The sequence below is a fragment of the Eutrema salsugineum genome, unplaced genomic scaffold (assembly GCF_000478725.1).
Source record: "Eutrema salsugineum unplaced genomic scaffold, Eutsalg1_0 scaffold_5, whole genome shotgun sequence".
In the NCBI taxonomy this organism is placed as follows: Eukaryota; Viridiplantae; Streptophyta; class Magnoliopsida; order Brassicales; family Brassicaceae; genus Eutrema; species Eutrema salsugineum.
The window spans coordinates 15,092,666-15,112,111 of record NW_006256612.1 but is presented as its reverse complement, the minus strand read 5'-3'; the positions used below and the strand labels follow the sequence as shown (position 1 = coordinate 15,112,111).

The 19,446-nt window shown below is 32.6% G+C and overlaps 4 protein-coding genes and 1 pseudogene across 4 annotated transcripts; 1 reads left to right on the top strand and 4 right to left on the bottom strand.

Moving 5' to 3' along the window:
• The first annotated feature begins 109 nt into the window (after positions 1-109).
• LOC18994611 (putative pentatricopeptide repeat-containing protein At1g02420) lies at positions 110-2,316 on the top strand. The gene has a single exon (XM_006418278.2). The coding sequence runs from the start codon at positions 250-252 to the stop codon at positions 1,732-1,734; it is 1,485 nt and encodes a 494-aa protein (XP_006418341.1). The 5' UTR covers positions 110-249; the 3' UTR covers positions 1,735-2,316.
• On the bottom strand, positions 1,742-2,640 carry LOC18994610 (annotated as a pseudogene).
• A 380-nt stretch (positions 2,641-3,020) lies between these two features.
• Positions 3,021-3,573, bottom strand: LOC18994609 (protein NIM1-INTERACTING 1). Its single transcript, XM_006418276.2, has one exon. The coding sequence runs from the start codon at positions 3,535-3,537 to the stop codon at positions 3,100-3,102; it is 438 nt and encodes a 145-aa protein (XP_006418339.1). The 5' UTR covers positions 3,538-3,573; the 3' UTR covers positions 3,021-3,099.
• Positions 3,574-9,203: 5,630 nt separating this feature from the next.
• On the bottom strand, positions 9,204-11,930 carry LOC18994608 (polygalacturonase At1g48100). The gene is made up of 6 exons (XM_006418275.2): positions 11,365-11,930; positions 10,874-11,041; positions 10,735-10,782; positions 10,422-10,629; positions 9,992-10,076; positions 9,204-9,891 (listed from the first exon to the last, which is right to left on the bottom strand). The coding sequence occupies exons 1-6, from the start codon at positions 11,809-11,811 to the stop codon at positions 9,381-9,383; spliced, it is 1,467 nt and encodes a 488-aa protein (XP_006418338.1). The 5' UTR covers positions 11,812-11,930; the 3' UTR covers positions 9,204-9,380.
• Positions 11,931-17,542: 5,612 nt separating this feature from the next.
• Positions 17,543-19,388, bottom strand: LOC18994607. Its single transcript, XM_006418273.2, has 7 exons — positions 18,795-19,388; positions 18,597-18,696; positions 18,416-18,511; positions 18,280-18,332; positions 18,080-18,128; positions 17,956-18,003; positions 17,543-17,844 (listed from the first exon to the last, which is right to left on the bottom strand). The coding sequence occupies exons 1-7, from the start codon at positions 19,103-19,105 to the stop codon at positions 17,770-17,772; spliced, it is 732 nt and encodes a 243-aa protein (XP_006418336.1). The 5' UTR covers positions 19,106-19,388; the 3' UTR covers positions 17,543-17,769.
• Between the last annotated feature and the right edge of the window lie 58 nt (positions 19,389-19,446).

Below are 19,446 nucleotides of genomic sequence, written 5' to 3'. Positions count from 1 at the left end.
TCGGTATGATTTCGGTCTGATGTGGCTTTAGGATCGTCCCGGCTTTTGGGTCTCTCTCCCTCTCTCTCTCTCTCTCTCTCTCTCTCTCTCTCTCTCTCTCTAACCTAAAGAGTCCAAACGCAGTATTGTTCTGGTTTGTGAATAGTCTTCTGATACAGAGCTTCGGTTACCGGCAATCTGAGTTTCTTCTCCTATTTTGAGCCAAGTTCAGGTCTTTGTAAACGGTATTCGACGAATCTCACTGCTGAAATGAGGATGATACTCAAGCCGTTATCTTCTCAGTGCGTTTCTCGCTTTTCCAACCTCCGGCTCTCTGCATCGTTTCTCCACAGCGTGGCGATATCTTCGAATGAGAAGCTTCCTGCAGAGGAAGCCGATGACGCGGAAACTGTTTTCCGAATGATCAATGGATCAAATCTGCAAGGAGAACTCAAGGAATCGTTGAGCTCTAGTGGAATCCACTTGTCCAAGGATTTAATCGAAAGGGTTTTGAAGAGGGTGAGGTTTAGTCACGGAAACCCTCTGCAAGCCTTGGAATTTTACAGGTACGCTGGTGCTAGAAGAGGGTTTTATCATTCGGCGTTTTCTCTAGACACAATGCTCTATATCCTCGGTAGAAACCGAAAGTTCGATCAGATTTGGGAGATTTTGATTGAAGCTAAGAGAAAGGACCGGTCTTTGATATCGCCGAGGACGATGCAAGTGGTTTTAGGTAGAGTAGCTAAGTTGTGTTCCGTTAGACAAACAGTCGAATCTTTCTGGAAGTTTAAGAGATTGGTTCCTGATTTCTTCGACACTGCTTGTTTCAATGCTCTCTTGAGAACTCTTTGCCAAGAGAAGAGTATGACCGATGCTAGAAATGCGTATCATACCTTGAAGCATCAGTTTCAGCCCGATTTGCAGACTTTTAACATACTTTTATCTGGTTGGAGATCGTCGGAAGAAGCTGAAGCTTTCTTTGAGGAAATGAGAGAAAAGGGGCTAAAACCCGATGTGGTTACGTACAACTCTTTGATTGATGTGTATTGCAAGGACAGAGAGATGGAGAAAGCTTATAGGTTGATAGATAAGATGCGGGAGGAGGATGAAACTCCAGATGTTATAACTTACACGACCGTTATAGGCGGGTTGGGGTTAATCGGACAGCCTGATAAAGCTAGAGATGTTTTAAAGGAAATGAAAGAGTATGGATGTTATCCTGATGTTCCGGCTTACAATGCTGCTATCAGGAATTACTGCATAGCGAGGAGGCTAGGGGATGCTGATATGTTGGTGGATGAGATGGTGAAGAAGGGTTTGACTCCGAACGCGACCACTTATAATCTGTTTTTCCGTGTTCTATCTTTGGCGAATGATTTGGGACGGTCTTGGGAGCTGTATGAGAGAATGTTGGCGAATGGGTGTTTGCCGAATACTCAGTCTTGTATGTTCTTGATTAAGATGTTTAAGAGACACGAGAAAGTGGATATGGCGATGCGGTTGTGGGAAGATATGGTGGTGAAAGGCTTCGGTTCATATAGTTTGGTTTCTGATGTCCTTTTGGATTTGCTTTGTGATTTGGCTAAAGTCGACGAAGCTGAGAAATGTCTGCTGCAGATGGTTGAGAAGGGGCATAGACCGAGTAACGTCTCTTTTAAAAGGATTAAGTTGTTGATGGAGCTAGCAAATAAGCACGAAGAGCTTGATAACTTGAAGCAGAAGATGGCTATTTTCGGTACAGAGATTCCTCGTTGAAAAAATGTTACATTCTCCCAGCATTTTTCAAGAGCCAGTCAAGTCCTTCGTGTAAACCGGCACCACATAGTGCACATGAGCTTTGAACATGCCTAGACAAACCCAAAATTGAAAACACGATATCATCAGATTAGGCCAAGGATTGGAGGAGTCCTAAAAAAGATTAACTTTTTACCAGTTTCTTTGCCAGTTTCTTTGACGAAGAGAAGCAAGATCAAGTTTGTTACTGATCTCAGAAGCAGACATAGCACCAGGAACCTCAGACTTGTTCCCATATACAAGAACAGCCACATTGTCCGGTACACTCCCTCGTATCTATTACATATGGCATCAAAACGTTAGATTATATGACTTGCTCGATGTTTTGAAGACATGTTGTTTGTTACCTCATCAATCACCATGTTAAGAAAATCCTTAGCCTCTTCAATTCGATCTCTGTCTGTGCTATCTACTACAAGTACAAGCCCTGATACTTCTTGGAAGTAATGTCTCCATAGTGGAAGCAACTGTAATATGTTTTTTAGAATAAACCCATCATCATCAAGTTATGATCTTAATGCTTCTAAAGTTAACAACTTTCAACTACATTGTAACGTTGTTGGCCGCTAATTTCCCAAAAGACTAAGGTTGAATCCTTGTATTTTAACCTTTCCACATCGAATCCTAAAAGCAATGATCCACTTTTGAAGAATTCACAGAGAACAGTGGATTGAAATTAGATGAAGTGATGATGATTGTTTTAGTTGATTGCTTTACATACCAATGGTGGGCATGTTTGTGGTATCTCCGGTTTTGAGTTTGTGCATTATTGATGATTTTCCGGTAGCATCCAGACCAAACAAGACAATTTTCGGTTCGTTATCTTTGAAAAAAACTGGCGAATGGCTTTCCCAGAGTCGTCCCCATTTTTCTTGAATCAGTAACGAGAGGAAATATAAAATTGGACGAATCTCAGAATCGACTTTAGTGCAAAAAGCTTTGAGATTTTTTTTTGTTTTGTTTAGCAAGCTTTGGATTAACAGAGAGAGTCAATCTTGTCTTCTCTGATTAAGAGATGTGTAGTCTGTTTCAAGATCCGAGGAATAACGATAAAAGTCAACGAATTGACTTCTGGCTGTTCAATGGCACAAGTCCTCGTCTGCATACTGAAAAATTGATCTACACACTGAAATTATACAAATTATTTTGAACTCACTTAGATCTGGAGGAACTTCCAAATTGACCTTTCATGATTCTTTAAACTTAAGATCAGGTAAGTTTTTATTTTTATATTGATCGGAGACACGTTTGGATTCAATGAAAGATTCATTAGTTTAATCTCAAACTCCTAAGTGAAAGTGAATAGTTAAAAATAAGATTAATTTACTACAATGCAAGATTAAGATCTAAACCCTTCTCTTCTTCTCCTTCCTTCTTCTCTGCTTCTTCTTCTTCCTCTTCTTTCACCTTTGTATTCTCTTCCTTTTGAACCGAAACAGCCATCAATGGCTTCAAGTCCGTACGACACTGAGAGAAATCCTCCAGCTGAAACGCCGGAACAACGACACCGGACCTCTCTCCACCGTTGGATTTCTTCCTCGCGTCGCCGGAATTCTCAGTTAACTCTTCTCGTCTTCGTTTCCGAGCTTCCTGATAAGTTTTGATAAGCTTAAAGAATGTATCGATCTTCTTGTCTTCTTCATCTTCGTCTTCTCGTTCTCTCTCAACGATCATGTTCTTGATCTCCACATTTTGGTCCTTGTTCCTCATGGTCTTTATGGCATTAGAGGGGTAATCGTGTAAATTAAATTGTTTGGGATACATTTAGGAAGTGAAAAAAAAATGATCCTCGAGAGTGAGTAAGGCAAATATCCTTATTCGTCTGATGATTTTCTTTTATAAGGAGAATTTAGACGTCACGAAACTTCTCCTCAAATGACAAAAAACACCCTGTCCCCAGCCAGCTCATTTAGTCTTTCTCAGTACTGGTCTTTCTTTACTTTTTCCTTCTTCTTTAACAATTTACTTAAAATCAGAATATAAAATCTTCGTTCGCTGGATTATTTCGATTATGAAAGTTTCCACAGATAAATCTCCAAGTTTAAGGCAAGAATTTTTTTTATCATCTATATTGATTTTAATAATTTTATGATTTTATAAAAAATCTCATTGAAAAACCCATGACATATTTCTTAAACTATGAATTTGGCTATTGATATATTTATCAAAAAACAAAAAAAAAATCACTTCAAACGCTTCAAAATCATAGAATATGCCTAAATATTTTCAAAAACATAATATTTTAAGATATTCTCTTAAAAGTTTCAGTTAGGTAGTAGTAGATTTTAAATTGATTTTGAAGAAATTTAATAAGAAAAAAAACTTCAAAATAAAGCGACCATACCAAGGGCACAAAAGTAAAAGAATACGGAGATACCAACGTTACGATTGCGTCAGACGATGGTTTTTGGATAAAACGACATGAAGCAGTTACGAGATTACGTCATTGCGATGACGTAATCTTGACACATTCTCTACATGGGAAATAAAAATGTTGAAGAAATAACAAAGACCCATCATGAAAATTGAAAAGCTTGACTTGATGCGTTTACTTTACTCATGGTAGGTCGCGAAATAAGAGAGATTCATCGATTTTACAGTATTCTTTACTCTGAACCGTTAGATCAACTTTCCTGGAACCTATTTTCTTAATCTAATGATTGAGAGTAAGAATTTCATAAAATATACTTGTCGTACTAAAATCTGTTCAAATTATGAGATTTTACAAAGATATATGTCAAATCAAATTATATATCTTGTCGGCCACTTGTAAGTAAACAAGTAAAACATCCATATAAAGAAAAATTCTTCTCGGCTTTGTTCTTTCATAATGAACCGTAATTATATCGTCTTTGTTTTTCCACAGTTGATTGTTTTTGGGGTCAAAGTTTCGGCTTTGTTCTTCAATAATGAACCGTAATTATATCATCTTTGTTTTTCCACAGTTGATTGTTTTTGGGGTCAAAGTTTTATAATGTATTTGCTAAAAACAAAACTATTCTCGACATGAAGAAGAAACAAAACAACAACTATTCTTCGTGCGCATAAGTTAAAGGGTTCAGAATTTAAGCTTGTGACACCAAAAAAAAAAGTTAAAGGGTTCAATGTTTGATGATTGTATCTATGAAATGTGATTTTTTTTTTTTTTTTGACATCCTATGAAATGTGATTTGCAAATAAAAAAGGAAGAGACTCAATGTATTTTCTTTTTCCTTCTCGACAGTATATTCAAAGGACATATTCGAGAAATCCAAGGCCCTGATTGTTCTCATAGAGAAAGGCCCATTATATTATTGGCCCGAAGGGTCTGAAGAACTTCTGAAATTTGTTTGTTGTGGTAAAGATTTGTTAAACAATTTCTCTTGTTGGGAGAAACAACACTCCTACTCTCTGGCCTGGTCATCCTCCTCTTATTTCCTGCTCAGTCTCGTTCTCTCCCTCTAACTTGTCTTTACTACCTCATCATATTCACCTTACACCTTACTCTTCAGTTGTTTTTTGAATCCTTTGGTATATAATAATTATAGTTAATAAGTAATATAAAGCAAGTTTTTCTAAAAGGAATACGTGGAAAAACAAAGGAAATCTTTGATTTTGTCAGACAGATAGAGAGTAAAAATTAATTTACAAAATATAAAAAAGAATGTTATATATATAGTACTCAATTGAGAATAATGGGAATGGTGTTCATGACAAGACTCACTTGCTATTTCACTGCCAGTCTGCGACTTTGTAAGAGTGTCGTGTGACTAGGCTTTTAAGGTCTAAGGCATCCTTAATCCTCTCTTCTCATTATTGCATCCTTAATTCACTTTTATGTAAATATTCTTTTTTCTTTCATAATTACAAAATACACAACACAAAGCATGTATTAGATATTTATATGTAAAAAAAGGCATGTATTATATGTATATATATTTACCATGTTGGTGCATGTAAAGAGGAGAATGAGTTAAAAAGATAATTCGAATTTTGATGCATGGAGCTAGTTAATATTGGTCTAATAAACATATTTTGAAGGTCTGCATGGACGTATATTTTTTAGAGTTGTTGATTTTTAAGTTTTTTTTTAGTTTTTGTTTTTTGAGAAAATCCAAAGTTAGGAAACTTGAGGCAAATAATTTGGGAGGATTCATTGACATAGTAGGGAGGATTCATTGACATATTAGGGAGTCAAATTGATACGCTTCGTCTCACTAGAATTGGGAATGGTCTAATTGAAAGGTATGAGTGTGATGGACATAGAGTCATAGATAAAGAGACAATGCAGAAAAGCGAGAAGGAGAATCTTTATATTTTATGAGTTAACCAAGAAAACAAGGCTATGATTTGTCCACTCACTTGTTTCATTTGGTTGCTTTCACCATGATTGGTTATCTTCAGTAACCTTTCTGATGATTAAAAACAATTCAGCGACTGATATATATGCTTAATTAATCTCGATTTGCAACACCATATCCTAATTTTGGATAATCCTATTTATGTTCTGTATATCAACGAAATTGTATTGTTATGACTTATGACACTAATTATTTTAAAATAGTGGCTTGCGATTCATCAACTGTATGTACTAATATTTTGCTGTAGTTATAAATTAAATAAGTGTATAGTTATAAATTAGATGTTAAATATGTTAAACTGGGATTACGTGGTCACACCGAAAAAGGGGAGAATCGGAGGTGGGTGTGTCTAACATTCCATTTGCGACCCACCAAACTTCTCCATTTGTTATAAATTATGATCTTTTAACCTAAATTAAAAATATATAGATATATTATATTTTGGGTGTCTTGTTTTAAAGAAATTCAAAAATTACAAAAATGAGAGTCAGAACTTAGAATCTTCGAGTGGCCTTGTAAGCTTTTCCAGTTTTCCTTAACCTCAAAAAGATAGTAAAATATTTGTTATGTTGTATAATTGCATACATATACATATGTATATACATACTGTATACGCGTGATTCATCTCCATAATTACAATTTACATCTTCATGTCTAAGTTACCAAGAACATGCATATTTAAGTGAAAACTGGAGAGAGCTATATTTATTAGTTTATTACTATATTGAAGATTATAAAAAACACAGATAATATTATGACTTTACTTATCTAATCTTGAAAGTAAAATTTAAAATTTTCTAACCCATGCGTTGATTTACATATTAAATTATAAATTTGAGTTTAAGTTGTCTCAAAAGTTTTTCTCCAACACACATTTAAGTTGTCTGGTACCATATCAAATTATAAAATATAAACTGATATCACCAGCTCTAGCAATTAATAGTAGGTTGTATGGCTATGCATGCATATATTTATATTAATGTATAACTGAAGATATATGTGACAGCTTAGTGGCTGCGCGTGCAGAGGTGAACCAGGTAAGCTTTAAACAAGTTGTTCCTACTATATCAAGTTTACAAAGAGTCTTTAACGAAAAAAAAAGCTTTAGAATCCCTAAAGTGAAAAGCAACTCGACGTTGAATAACTAATCGTCGAAGGAAAATTCGTTGGAAAAGTGAAAAGAAATAAAGTTTTCTGGTTAAAAAGATTGTCTGGTTAAAAGGGGAAATTGGCAGGTTATCATGTAATTTACGAATATTCCTGAATTTTGTTTCAGTTTTTGTCTTGATAATTCGTTCTATTTGGTCCATCTTTTTACATTGAAACATTTAATTTAATTTCTTGTTACAAGCTTGCCGTGCAAAGGTTTATAAGGGCTTAAGGCAAACTTGAAAAATTGGGCTTTTTTCGTTAAAAAAAAAAATAAAGATTTTTAACAAAAAAATATAATATAATTTAAAATCATATAAAATATTCAAAAATAAAATCAATCTAAAAAAACTAATTAAAACATAATTTTTCTTCCTTCTTTTTCAAAAAACTCTTTCACCGAACTCTCATAATCGAAATCTCTAACTAGTTCTCTTCCTATAGATATGATAGTTAGGCCATTCAATTTTAAATCTATTTCTTTTTTTTTTCTCGTTTTATAAACAAAAATAAAAAACCATCTTATGTAAAAAAAACTCACACCAACTTTAAATCACTTAACCATCTTTTAAGAAAATGGAGGTCCTAAAAAATTTACATATATTGGAGGCTTGAAGAAAAACCTTTTTCACTACATGGTAAGCATGGCTCTGCAAGCTTTAATGATGAAAAACATGATTAAAGGTTTTGCTCACGGAAACTACATAAATTTTTTTTTTTTTTGAACTATACATAGATTTGGTTTAGTATATGATTATTCGATTTTAGTTTGCAGATGCGGAATTCTTTTTTTTTTTACGATATATGTTATGTTTGTTTACAAATGATCAATGAATCTTTATTCGGTTTATAAGTAATGATTCAACCGATCATTTTCAATGAAATATGTTAGCGTTAAATGTGAATCGAGTTTTGCTGGTCTCTGTAAATGACATAATACATAGCATATTTACTGAGATTAACATCTTTATTCTTTATCTAGTCAATATTACATCCTTGGTTATACTTATTTGCTTATATATATGTGCCTTATGATTTCCAGTTAAACAATGTGTACTTCGTATTTATAAAAGTTTGATATAAAAAATATTGCATAGCTTCAAGAATAATAATATAACCTAAATATAACTAAAAACTAAACAATGAAATAACACCATTTTTATATCATTATCTAAATAATTATTTGATTAATGATTAACTAGATACACGCATATTCTGGACTACGAAAGCAACACGACGAGAGATCGATGAACATATGTTTGAGTGCAATTAATGTAATATCTAAGCAATAAAACAGTTATATATTATTAGTTCGACCTACCAAGAGACCAAGACAACATCCAAAAGTTGGAATATTCTCTTCAACTTTCTACTCAGATAATCCACTAGTTTATATTTCTTCTCACATAGTTTAATTGGCTACCAAACAATTAGCTTATATAATATTATATTAGATAGGGACCAATTAGATATAGACAAAACAAATATGTTTCATTCTACGACCCATTTAAATTGTTTAGGAGTTCTACTGAACAATAGGATACAATTCCTTTTTTTTACAAGTTAACAAGAAGATTAAATGGTAAATTTTTAACCTGTTGTGTTACTTTTAATCAATAAAAGGAACTATGTAATCTCAAACTAATAAATTTATAAAACTATGTTCTGACGTCTGACGAATTTGTTTAGCATTCTTTTCGAAAATTGGATCTTATAAAATTTGCAGTTTAGTGTGAACAATGAATGTTCCACTTGTACTGGTACATGACGGTACAATACTACTAGTCTAACATCTATACTTTAATTCCTCTCATTAAACCAAAAAATCATATAAATACACACTCATAGAAAGAAAAAGCAGGCCATATCCATATATAATAGTGACATATAACACTGAAGCAAAACACAATCTTAATATTAATCACTCCATAATTAGTAAAACAACAATACAGAAATCATCATATGAAAATCAAACACGATTTTAAAATATTTGGAGAGGCAAATAAAACGTACCACTCCTCAATGAAGAATCAACTCAAACTTATATACATTTCTCTCTAAAGTCTCGTAAAACCTTTAGAATATTGTCTACCTCAATTATTGATCCACTGGTGCAAATCAAGATGAACCACACTTGCCAACAAGAGCACCTTGCAACGCCGTGGGAGGGTCGGACATGAGACACCAAACCGGAGGAATCGAAAGCTCTTCCGCAATTCCATAAGCATTCCAACAAAATGGATCCGAAACGATTTCGCCTTTTGCAGGAAGCAATTCGATGTCCGAAAGAGTTAGATTGGTGCATGGAACTGCATCGCTGCATCCAAAATGCATTGGAGGACTTCGAATATCGTAGGTTCCTTTGATGCCTTGGTACGCAATATCAGATACAAAAACCGCAGATGTTTTATTAGAACAATCTTTAGTCATGCAATAGTATTGGTCAATGATTATTGGGTTACGGACTGTGTCCACGTGGATGTTGTTGAACGTCACGCCCGAGACTGAACCGGACCCGCCTTGCCATGTTTTGATCCGAACTCCATTGTCGGAGTATTTTATCACCGAGTCTCTAACGGTTATGTTTGAGACGCATGCGTGTGAGTTGTGATTGCCCAAACTTCCTATGCTGAAAATTTAGTATATCTATTTAGTGTGATCTCTACGTGATAATAAATATTGTTCGTTAGTTAATCATAAATTAAAGGGAGAGAGAGAGATTAATAAACCTAATTCCATGGCCACCGGGTCCACAAGTGAGATTCCGTATATCAACATCGTAGGATCCCGAACCAATCGATACACAATCATCTCCTGCAAAATGGAGGCATGACTTTAATTATTCAAACAAGAATCATATATTCCACTTTATTTTTGCTGATTTTTTTTAGGTCTTTTTTCATTGAATTATATATTTCTATACTTAAATTTAAAGGATGCGTAAATTTATTATACAGCCGATTTGACCCGTTAATCCACCAGTTTTTTTTTTTTTTTTTTAAATATAGTAACTGATCTGAAACACAACAAAATTCTATTTCTCGATGGCTACCGCATTATAAAACTTTTTTGTTTGTTTGTTCTTTTTTAGTAAAAGGTTTTTAATGATGATTTTTAGAACTTTGATATATGTGTATATATATATATATTTGTGTATACCGTTGGAGATGACGGAGTTGTAGATGGTAACGGAGTTAGAGTTTTCGATATGGATGCCGTCAGTGTTGGGACTTAACGGTGGAGCAGTGATGTGAAGGGAGTCGACGTTAACTCCTTGACATCCATCGAACCTAAAATGAAACTGCGGGCTGTTTTTTATCTGTAGACCTTCCACCGTTAGGTTCGAGCTCATAAAGAACCTCAAAGCCTGCATGCAATTTGCATCATTAATTATCAACTTAAATTATTTAGGGAAAAAAATTATCGAAAATAAATAAATTGGTTTTTAAGCTAATTTTTATGATGAACTTACAATTGGGCTGTCGCAAGGACCAGCAACAACTGCAGATTTGTTGACGGCCTGTAGATAAAAAATAACAAATAATAATTAGAAATCGAGAAACTTAAATATATATAGAATATTTCATTTTTAAATAATTAGTTGAATTTACCCGGTGAGGTTTGCAGGGAAGATCCCACCATTTTTGTCCTCGGCCGTCGATAACTCCGGCGCCTTTCAAAGCCATTCCGTTGACTCTGTAGAAGACAAGCCATTGTCTTTTACTTATGTTGCTCGGCCACGATTCTGGTCCGTCCGGTGTTACAATGGTCCCATCCACCTAACAATCAATAAAAAAATATTTCACATTTCAATAATAATAAAAAATAATTAATTCAGTATAAAAACACCAACTAATTATCTTGTCTCTCGTTCTCTTAAATTTTCACAATCCTTTTGTCTCTAAGCTCCTTGAAAGTAAAATTTGTACTTATGCCCGAGAAGGCCGTTTTTTTATAGATTTTTTTAATGCAATTCAAGTTAAAGCAAAAAAAAAAAAAAAAAAAACCATTTGACCACATTAGCTTAATGTGTCGCAAGCGTTTATTTTGTTTTAAATAGATAAACATTTTTTTTTGATAAATGTAAGAAGAGAAATATTACTTGGAATAATTGGTAAGAGCGGCAAGGACCGGTAAAAATAGTGGACTGAATCATGAATGTGTAACCGTAAGGAACAAGCAACACTGAAACGGTGTCGTTCTCATTGCTACATGATGAATCCCACGCCGTTTTGAATGCTTCCGTGTCGTCTGTGACACCATCCCCGACCGCACCGAACTTTCTCACGTTGTAGATGACATCGTTGTTGTCGTCGGAAGGTGACGGTGGCAGTGATGGTGACGGTGAGTCAGTAGGGCCCGGAGGAGGAGTAGGAGGCTGAGAGATTGAGGAATAAGGTGGATGTGGTTTTGAGGAGTGATGGTTATGGCTATTGTGTTTATGTTTTTGTTTATGGTGATGGGATCGAGATTCGGCCATAGAGATTAGTGTGAGAACTAGTGTGATGAAACAGAGGATTTGGTTGCGAGTATAAGAAGAATTTAACATTATTCTTGGATTGAAAATGTTTTTCTTTTTGGTTATTTTGAGGTGATTGTCGGAGATAAAAGTGTGTAAGAAGAGAGTCGCACTTACTAAGTTAAGAATGCTTCTCGGAAATGTTAATGCAGCAAAAGCAGACAAGCCTGGTTCCTTTATATATCTGCAAGGTTGTGGGCTATATATAGGAAGTGGAAACCGATTCTGAAAATGTTATTTTTAAATATTCTGTTCATAATATTTTTGTTCATAATATTAATTTAAACAAGTGGAGCGTAGATAAAGTTTACTGTGGGTATTTGTTTGTTTCCTCCATTCGTTTTTTTGGGTTTTTTTTTTCTGTAGAAATAATACTCACCAAAATGGAGACGTTCTAAATTTTTTTTCTTTTTGTGGGATAAAATATGTAGTATGAAGTTGGGAGGTATAATTTTAGTTTCGGTTCGAGTTTGTTTGTTTTTTTAAAAAAATTAAATGTATTTTTAATTTCCAAATAATTTCAAGGTTTTTTTTTTTGTTTTGTCTTTTCGGTACGGTTAGGAAGAATTTTCGGTTTTGGTATATAATGTAGAACTATTTGAACCAAATTGATATTTCGTTATTTTAAGTATCAGTTTCTTAAATCGGTTTGATCAAACACTTTTAATTTTTCTTCAATCTTCTTGTGTTCTACGTATTATTTTAATTTTGACGACAACGTCTATTAGTCTTTATGAATTGAGTATTTACCTTAGGAGAATTTTTGGCCATATATTTGGGAACGAACAATTATGGATGCGGCATGCATGGAGGTATCTACATTAATGTTTTCTACAATTAAACTTATATATCCTCATCAATCATCATATGCAAATGATTGACTTGTACATCAGCTATTCGAGGTCGGTTTAAATTATATTGACTTAAATGGAAGTTTTAATTATTTTGAAATAGTAGTACGCACGTATAATTTAATCTGTATGAGTGTATCTGTGTATGGTATAGTTTAAGAAAGCTTGATGGACACATGTTTCATGATTTCATATTGAATAACGGTAATCGTGAACTCAGCAATGGCTCATGATGTTTCAGAAGAAATGGAGACGAAGGTGGAGAGATCATGTTTAAATAGTTTAGGGGTTTGACGAAATTAAAATTTATTTTGAATGGTTTTCTCAAATCACATACAGCCATTCATATATAGTAAACAACTCAAATCAGCCGTTGATATGTATCAATTGTCACCCATAGTGACGGTCCCGATGAATCGTAAATGATTTTAGCAACTAAAAGAAAAAAAAAACCAGGATCATGTTAAAACCGGAGTTTCTTTATCGTTATTATTCATTAATAAGAATTCATGAATACTCTTCTTTAAAGGGATATTATTAGCTATACAGTAAAATAATGAATACATGTGCTGACAGAGTTCACGTCGATTCTCTGATGATTTGATGGTTAAGTACGTCTATGTATTACGTATTCCCACGGTTTAATCTTTGGATTCATGTTAACTACGAAAAAAGTGTTCACAACATTCATTGAATTAACGATTTAATTATCAGTCCACAGAATTATTGTTGAATTCAACTATAGTTAACTTTTAAGATTTAGTATCAATTGATTGCTTTAACTAATGCTTATTGATAAAATCAGAATTTTCATTTTTTTGTCCTATGTACACATCTTAATTTTTGTTTTAAAGTGCGCATTTTATAAATCCACATCTTCTCCCCATTTTGAAAGACTTTTTTTTTGTTGGTTAAAAAACATACTTTGTTTCCCTTTTGCCACTTCGAATGGGGCATCATTTTGAGTTACATCAGAGCTCAGAAGTGAAAGACTTTTCCGGTGGATATGTATATATATATATATATATTATATTTCGGACAGTTTATTCGATACACGACGAAACATATAACATGTAAAAAGAATTATTCTCCACTAAGGATAATTGAAACAAAAAAATTAAATACATCTATTACAACAAATATATATCGATACATATGTAGACGAGTACATACATATATATAGTTTCGCTAAATATTTTTTAAAAAAGAGAGAATGTCCACGAGTGGGTTATATCTAACTTCTTTCGGCTTCTTCAATGGTCCAATTCATTTTCATGTATTTTATATTTATAAGGTAAGGAACAAATGTATTGTTTAATATTTGCATAGTTTTTTAAATTATCAGAGAAAATAAAATGTAAAGTTGCATAACCGACCAACCATTATTGATTGTATACCCAGAAAACACTATTGCCTGACCGTATTTGAGAATTTCACCGCCCTTCTTTACACTTTTCGGTGGAACGATCAATTATGTTTGGTCTCACCTCATCTTCTTCTCTTTCTCTCTTTTTCCACTTTTCTTAAATACAAAGTTTTAACATTTTAGCACATAATTTATTTCTTTTTTTTGCCTAAAAATTTCACATAATTTTACTTGAACTGAATTCAATGGATTATAATTATCAACTTTAAACCTGACAATACGTAGTTCTTTTTTCTTTTTCAGTTATTTATTTTATTTAGTTACTAGTTACTATTCCGTGATTCTGATACCATTATCTAGTTTAATAAAGACAAAATTTCTTATTATTAATATATTGAAAAATTTATAAGTAATATTTTGTATTTTCAGTTTGGCTAACTAGTATATCTTTGTAATTCTATAATATGAAAATATTTTCTTCTCATACGTAGCACCAAATTTTAATTAGGAGCTACTAGCTAGCAATATTACAAGACGTTATGAGTCATTCTCTAAAATAACACATTTTTAAGAAAAAATTGTTTTAAACATAATCAAGTATTAGTGTTTTAAGTGTGTTTGTAATTTATTTAGAGTTATCAAATATTTGTCAACAATAATTTATGGTATTATTAGAAAAATATATTAGTATCGGTAAGTTTGAGACAACAACTTAAAAATATAGTACTTTAGGGTAATTTTTTCAAACATCATCATCTACCACTTGGTTAATCTTATCACACTTGAGTTTTTCAACTATTTCGGTTGTTAATGGAAAGAATAGTTTTACCTATTATGCATATGTGTAAGTATTCCACAAACTGAGATAATGAACTATTTTACGAAAAAGTGGGATATAATCACACAAAAGAAAGGAGTACAAAAAGGTAATGACACTAACATACCCAATTTCGCTTAGTTTATTTGTAAAACTCTACAGTTATTTTTTTTGTTTTGTTAAAGAACTCTACAAGTAATGTTTTTTTGGCTAAATAATGGTTTTGGGTGAAAAAATCAAAAATGATGTAACCAAATTATTCCTGATCATATACACAAAATTATAGTAATAATACTAATCTGTCAACATCTTGCTGTTTAATAAGAATAAACCAATAAATCAATTATTTCAAATGATCTTATGATGCTATTTGTTATGAAGGCGCATGATTTTGAGAAAAAAAAAAAACAAAACAAAATCTAACACATGACTATTTTATCTTCTCTACCACCCAGTTTTCGTATCTATTTTAATCGACCAACTATACTATTTAATCAAATTTATCAGCCAACCTCATTTACATAATTTTGCTTCTTAACTAGGATTTATATATATAGTCGTCCTTCTTGGTGTCTTATATTTAATTAAGTCACCCTAACAATTTTATTTTTATATTTTCAACAAGAGCATAATGAATTCTACGTGCATCTTATGACCTCATCCTCCACACAAAAATGGCGGCTACAATAAGACATACTAAAGCTAATAAACTTACAAAAAAGATTGCCTTGGTTGAGTACGGATCTTTATATAAACATATTAAGCATCATGATTAAATTGTGTATAATATATAAAAATGTAAGGGCAATTCTTGTGTGTGATACATCTCGAATGAAAAGAGGAATTTTGAACAGAAAAATGTTTGTGTATAGACGACATAATATTTTTTTTCCAATTAAATTTCACTTTCTATAATATATAATAGAAAAAAGTAATTTTTTTTTCTGAATGACCTTACTAGTTATACATAGTCATAACTTAAAATAATAACAAACGTGTTAGATTAATGCTTGTTATATTATCCTCTAAGATAATCGATATATTTGAGTATTTATTTTATAGTTTATGCGATAAATATAAAAAGGTGGAATCTATTTATTTTTTCATAAGAGTATTCTAAGTTGAAATTTTTGGACTACACCAATATTTATACCGAATCATTTTCTTAACCAAATGAGCATATACATATGTTAAAATATATTTGTGGAATAGTGTTTTTTATTTTCTTTTTGTCACATTTGTAGAATAGTGTGTTGAAAATGGAAGGTAAAGTCATAATCTAAGATAGAGATTGATATGAACAGGTTGGTCCATATAAGGCAAGAGGCTATGTTAAGTGCTTAAGAATACCTATTAGGCTATAAGACTCTAACATGTCTATGGCTGCTTTAAGAGTATGGAAGATGTGGCATGCTTGTTTACAGAGTTACATATACAACGATACTCATATATTGTTCTTTCACGATATGCAAGTGGGTATAACATCGTGGGTAAGTGAATTAGGATATTATATAGTACTCTATTATATATGAAAGAACTAAGTTACGTTCCAAAGATACACATTTACACATATATTATATATACACATGTGTGTATACTATTGCGAGTATGATCAATAAAAGACCGTCTCTTCAAACTTCTGCCCCCAATCTAGAGGATTTGGTAGATATACACTTTGCTTCATTTCCAGTGCACGTCTCCATAGTCCATACTTTGCTCCATCTTCTAGTTTATCCAAAGAGCTAACAATATACGTAGAAGTACTATTGGTTGACCAGCAATTTAAGATATTTTACAATACATATAAACTATCCGAAATTATTTCTAAATAACAAATATTTTGTGCTTATTCCTCTAAATAAACCAACGTTTCATAAAAATTTTGAATTTTGAATTTCATTTTTATAGAGTTAATACTTGAAAAATACTGTTTCATTGAAATAAAACGATTAGGCTTTACTTTTGTTTTTCTCCAATTTTGTATGGCCGATAATTTACTTAGTTGACCCTTTAATTCATATTGTTATATATCAAACTTTTCAATTTCGATAAATATATATATATATATATATATATATAATATCTAATTTTTTTCTTAATGCGTCCATTGGTTTTGCATCCAACTGAACAAAACTACCAAATATCTAGTGTACTTGTAGCTATATGCTACATTCCAACCGTATAAACGAACGGGCCATATATAAACACAAGAGTGGAGATGTCGGCTAAATTCGAAATGATTAAAGGAGACTTGTGCGATACATCCGCATGAGTTTACCCCACCCATTTACTGTTTGCTTCCACTTCTCAGTTGCTCTGAGAGTTGAGAGTTAAGACACACATACTCTCTCTCTCTCTCTCTCCTTCTTGTTCTATTAAGAGCCATTCAAATATTTTATAATTATCGTTGGCAAAAACTGTAAATGGATTTCATAGAGCCAAGCTTAAGGGTGGTTGATTTTTTTTTTTTTTTTTGGTAAAAGGTTAACTTAAAAAAATATCAAAAGCCAAATTAAAGTCCAAGTTTAAGGGTGGTTGATTTGGAACGGTGTTATTGTGGGAGCGATACCGGATAATAATCTAGAAACCTTATAGCAAGTTGATAACATTGCATAGATGTTGCTACCATATGTATCACACAACTAAGACAAAATTAGAACAAACTCTTTTTATAAACTTTTGTTACGTACCACTATTAGTTATCATTATTGTTAATATCTAACGAAAACATATACAACAGTCAGATTTTATTCAACAAATAATTGTTTTGTTACAGATTTTTGTCACATAACAATCGTTATAATCTTTTTTTATATAACTTTAGACATTTAAATATCGGTCATTTAACAAGAACAACATTACAAGTTTGGACAAGTTACCACCAGAACGAAAAACACTAAATTAAAAATAATTTATTTGGACTAAGGGCAAATGAAATATTTTTGATTACTGCCTTAGGAGGTCTTCACGAAGGCAGCAAAATGTTCTAATCCTCCACGCATAAGCTTCTCCATAAACGGTTTCATTAACTGAAAATAGATAAACATATATACATGTAGATAAATAAACACTGAGACAAAACATTAAATTTTAAATTTTGCGACATAATCTATCATCCACAATATCGAGAATAGGCTTACAAATGCAACTGGAGCTAAAGCATGTGGAACTTCAAATGAAAAATTAATCTGAAAAAAATGTAATGAAAACATTAAAACTTATTACATATGTAAATGAGAAAAAGAGTGACAAGATACTACTAACCTCTACTAAGCAGGAGGAAGGGCCTCTAGGGAAAAATCGAACACTACCTCTGTTATATAAATACAGAAAAAAAAATACATTCATTTTTCAAAACTCATCAGCACAGTGAAAATGAACTAGAATTCAAGGTCATCAGATAATCACTTTCTCAGAGATATTGAAATTATGGTTATGTTTGTATAAACCAAATTTGAGTTCACCTATTTGCAAAACCTTCGATAGATCTCCAATGCAGCTTTCGATCCGGAATTGGCTGTTGAGATGATGCAATATTATATCAAAATTTTAGATATTCTGATTGGCCGATATATATTTTATCTTGATGTAAAACTTTACCTGTAAATTTTTTGCAAGAAAATGATATTCGATATTTTTTCCAAAAGACTCGAATTTCACCAAATAACGCGATAAATCTGGACTGCCCTCCACTGCCTAAGAGAGGCAAAATATTGTTATAATCTGTGAGCAAGAAGAAGAAGAATGTAATCTTCTAGACTCTGTTTCTGAGTTATGTTACCTCAACAGATGACAAAAATGGCATCCACTTAGGGAACAATTCCCGATCTGCGTATAACTTGTAAGCCACGGACGCTGGTGCATCCACTACCATCTTTACCCTGTTTCAATCCAAAGTCCAAACCTATAATTTTTCATACATAATCTCTTAAAAATTATAAAACTTTTCTTTTATGATATATTGGATTAAGAAAATTACGTGACGTCTTGCCATTGTACTTGGCGGAGCCTCTCTTCTTCAAGTCTATCAGCTTCTCTTCTGTGCATAACGGGTCTGAAGGGTTTAGGAGAAGAGCAAGAGGATGAAGAAATGGAGGAACCATTGTTAGAGTTTAGGAGTTTTGCAGAGGTAGTCGATGAGGAAGATGATAATGATGATAACATTAACCGGGAAGAAGAAGAAGAAGAAGAACGATAAAGCATAGATGAAAAAGTTGCAGACTTTGGGATTTTTCTGAAACAAACAGCAGATTTGGTGGTTGGAGCTGTACCAGAAGTTATTGATGACATCTCAATTTTCTCTTAGAGAGAAAGAGATTTGGATCTAATCAAATGAGGAATTCGTAGATTTTATGAAGTATTGAAACTTTGTTCTGCCAAACAGACAAATTAGGAACAGAGACTTTTCAGGACCAATCTCTCTCTGTCTCTTAGTTTCCTCATTTAAATGTTATTACACTCCACGCAAAGTGTGTTGGCTTATTAAGAAAAATAAGCTAAAATTGAAAAGAAAGAAGAAAAAAACTCTGTTTGCGTGACTTAGTTTCTTGTTTGGTTTCTTTTGTTCTTTTTGGGTTTCGCTCAATCACGGCCAAAATTTCTGGTTGGTTTTTTTAGTTTCTCTTTTTTCT

Bases quoted from the DNA above. Each gene is read 5' to 3' on its own strand.
- LOC18994608 (XM_006418275.2), bottom strand. From the start codon at position 11,811: ATGTTAAATTCTTCTTATACTCGCAACCAAATCCTCTGTTTCATCACA. The intron at 11,042-11,364 runs GTAATATTTCTC...ATTGATTGTTAG, and splicing joins GCTCTTACCAATTATTCCAA to GTGGATGGGACCATTGTAAC. The intron at 9,892-9,991 runs GTTTATTAATCT...CTAAATTTTCAG, and splicing joins CCCGGTGGCCATGGAATTAG to CATAGGAAGTTTGGGCAATC.
- LOC18994607 (XM_006418273.2), bottom strand. From the start codon at position 19,105: ATGTCATCAATAACTTCTGGTACAGCTCCAACCACCAAATCTGCTGTT. The intron at 18,512-18,596 runs GTAACATAACTC...TGCCTCTCTTAG, and splicing joins CATTTTTGTCATCTGTTGAG to GCAGTGGAGGGCAGTCCAGA. The intron at 18,333-18,415 runs GTAAAGTTTTAC...TCATCTCAACAG, and splicing joins TTCTTGCAAAAAATTTACAG to CCAATTCCGGATCGAAAGCT.
- LOC18994609 (XM_006418276.2), bottom strand. From the start codon at position 3,537: ATGTATCCCAAACAATTTAATTTACACGATTACCCCTCTAATGCCATA.
- LOC18994611 (XM_006418278.2), top strand. From the start codon at position 250: ATGAGGATGATACTCAAGCCGTTATCTTCTCAGTGCGTTTCTCGCTTT.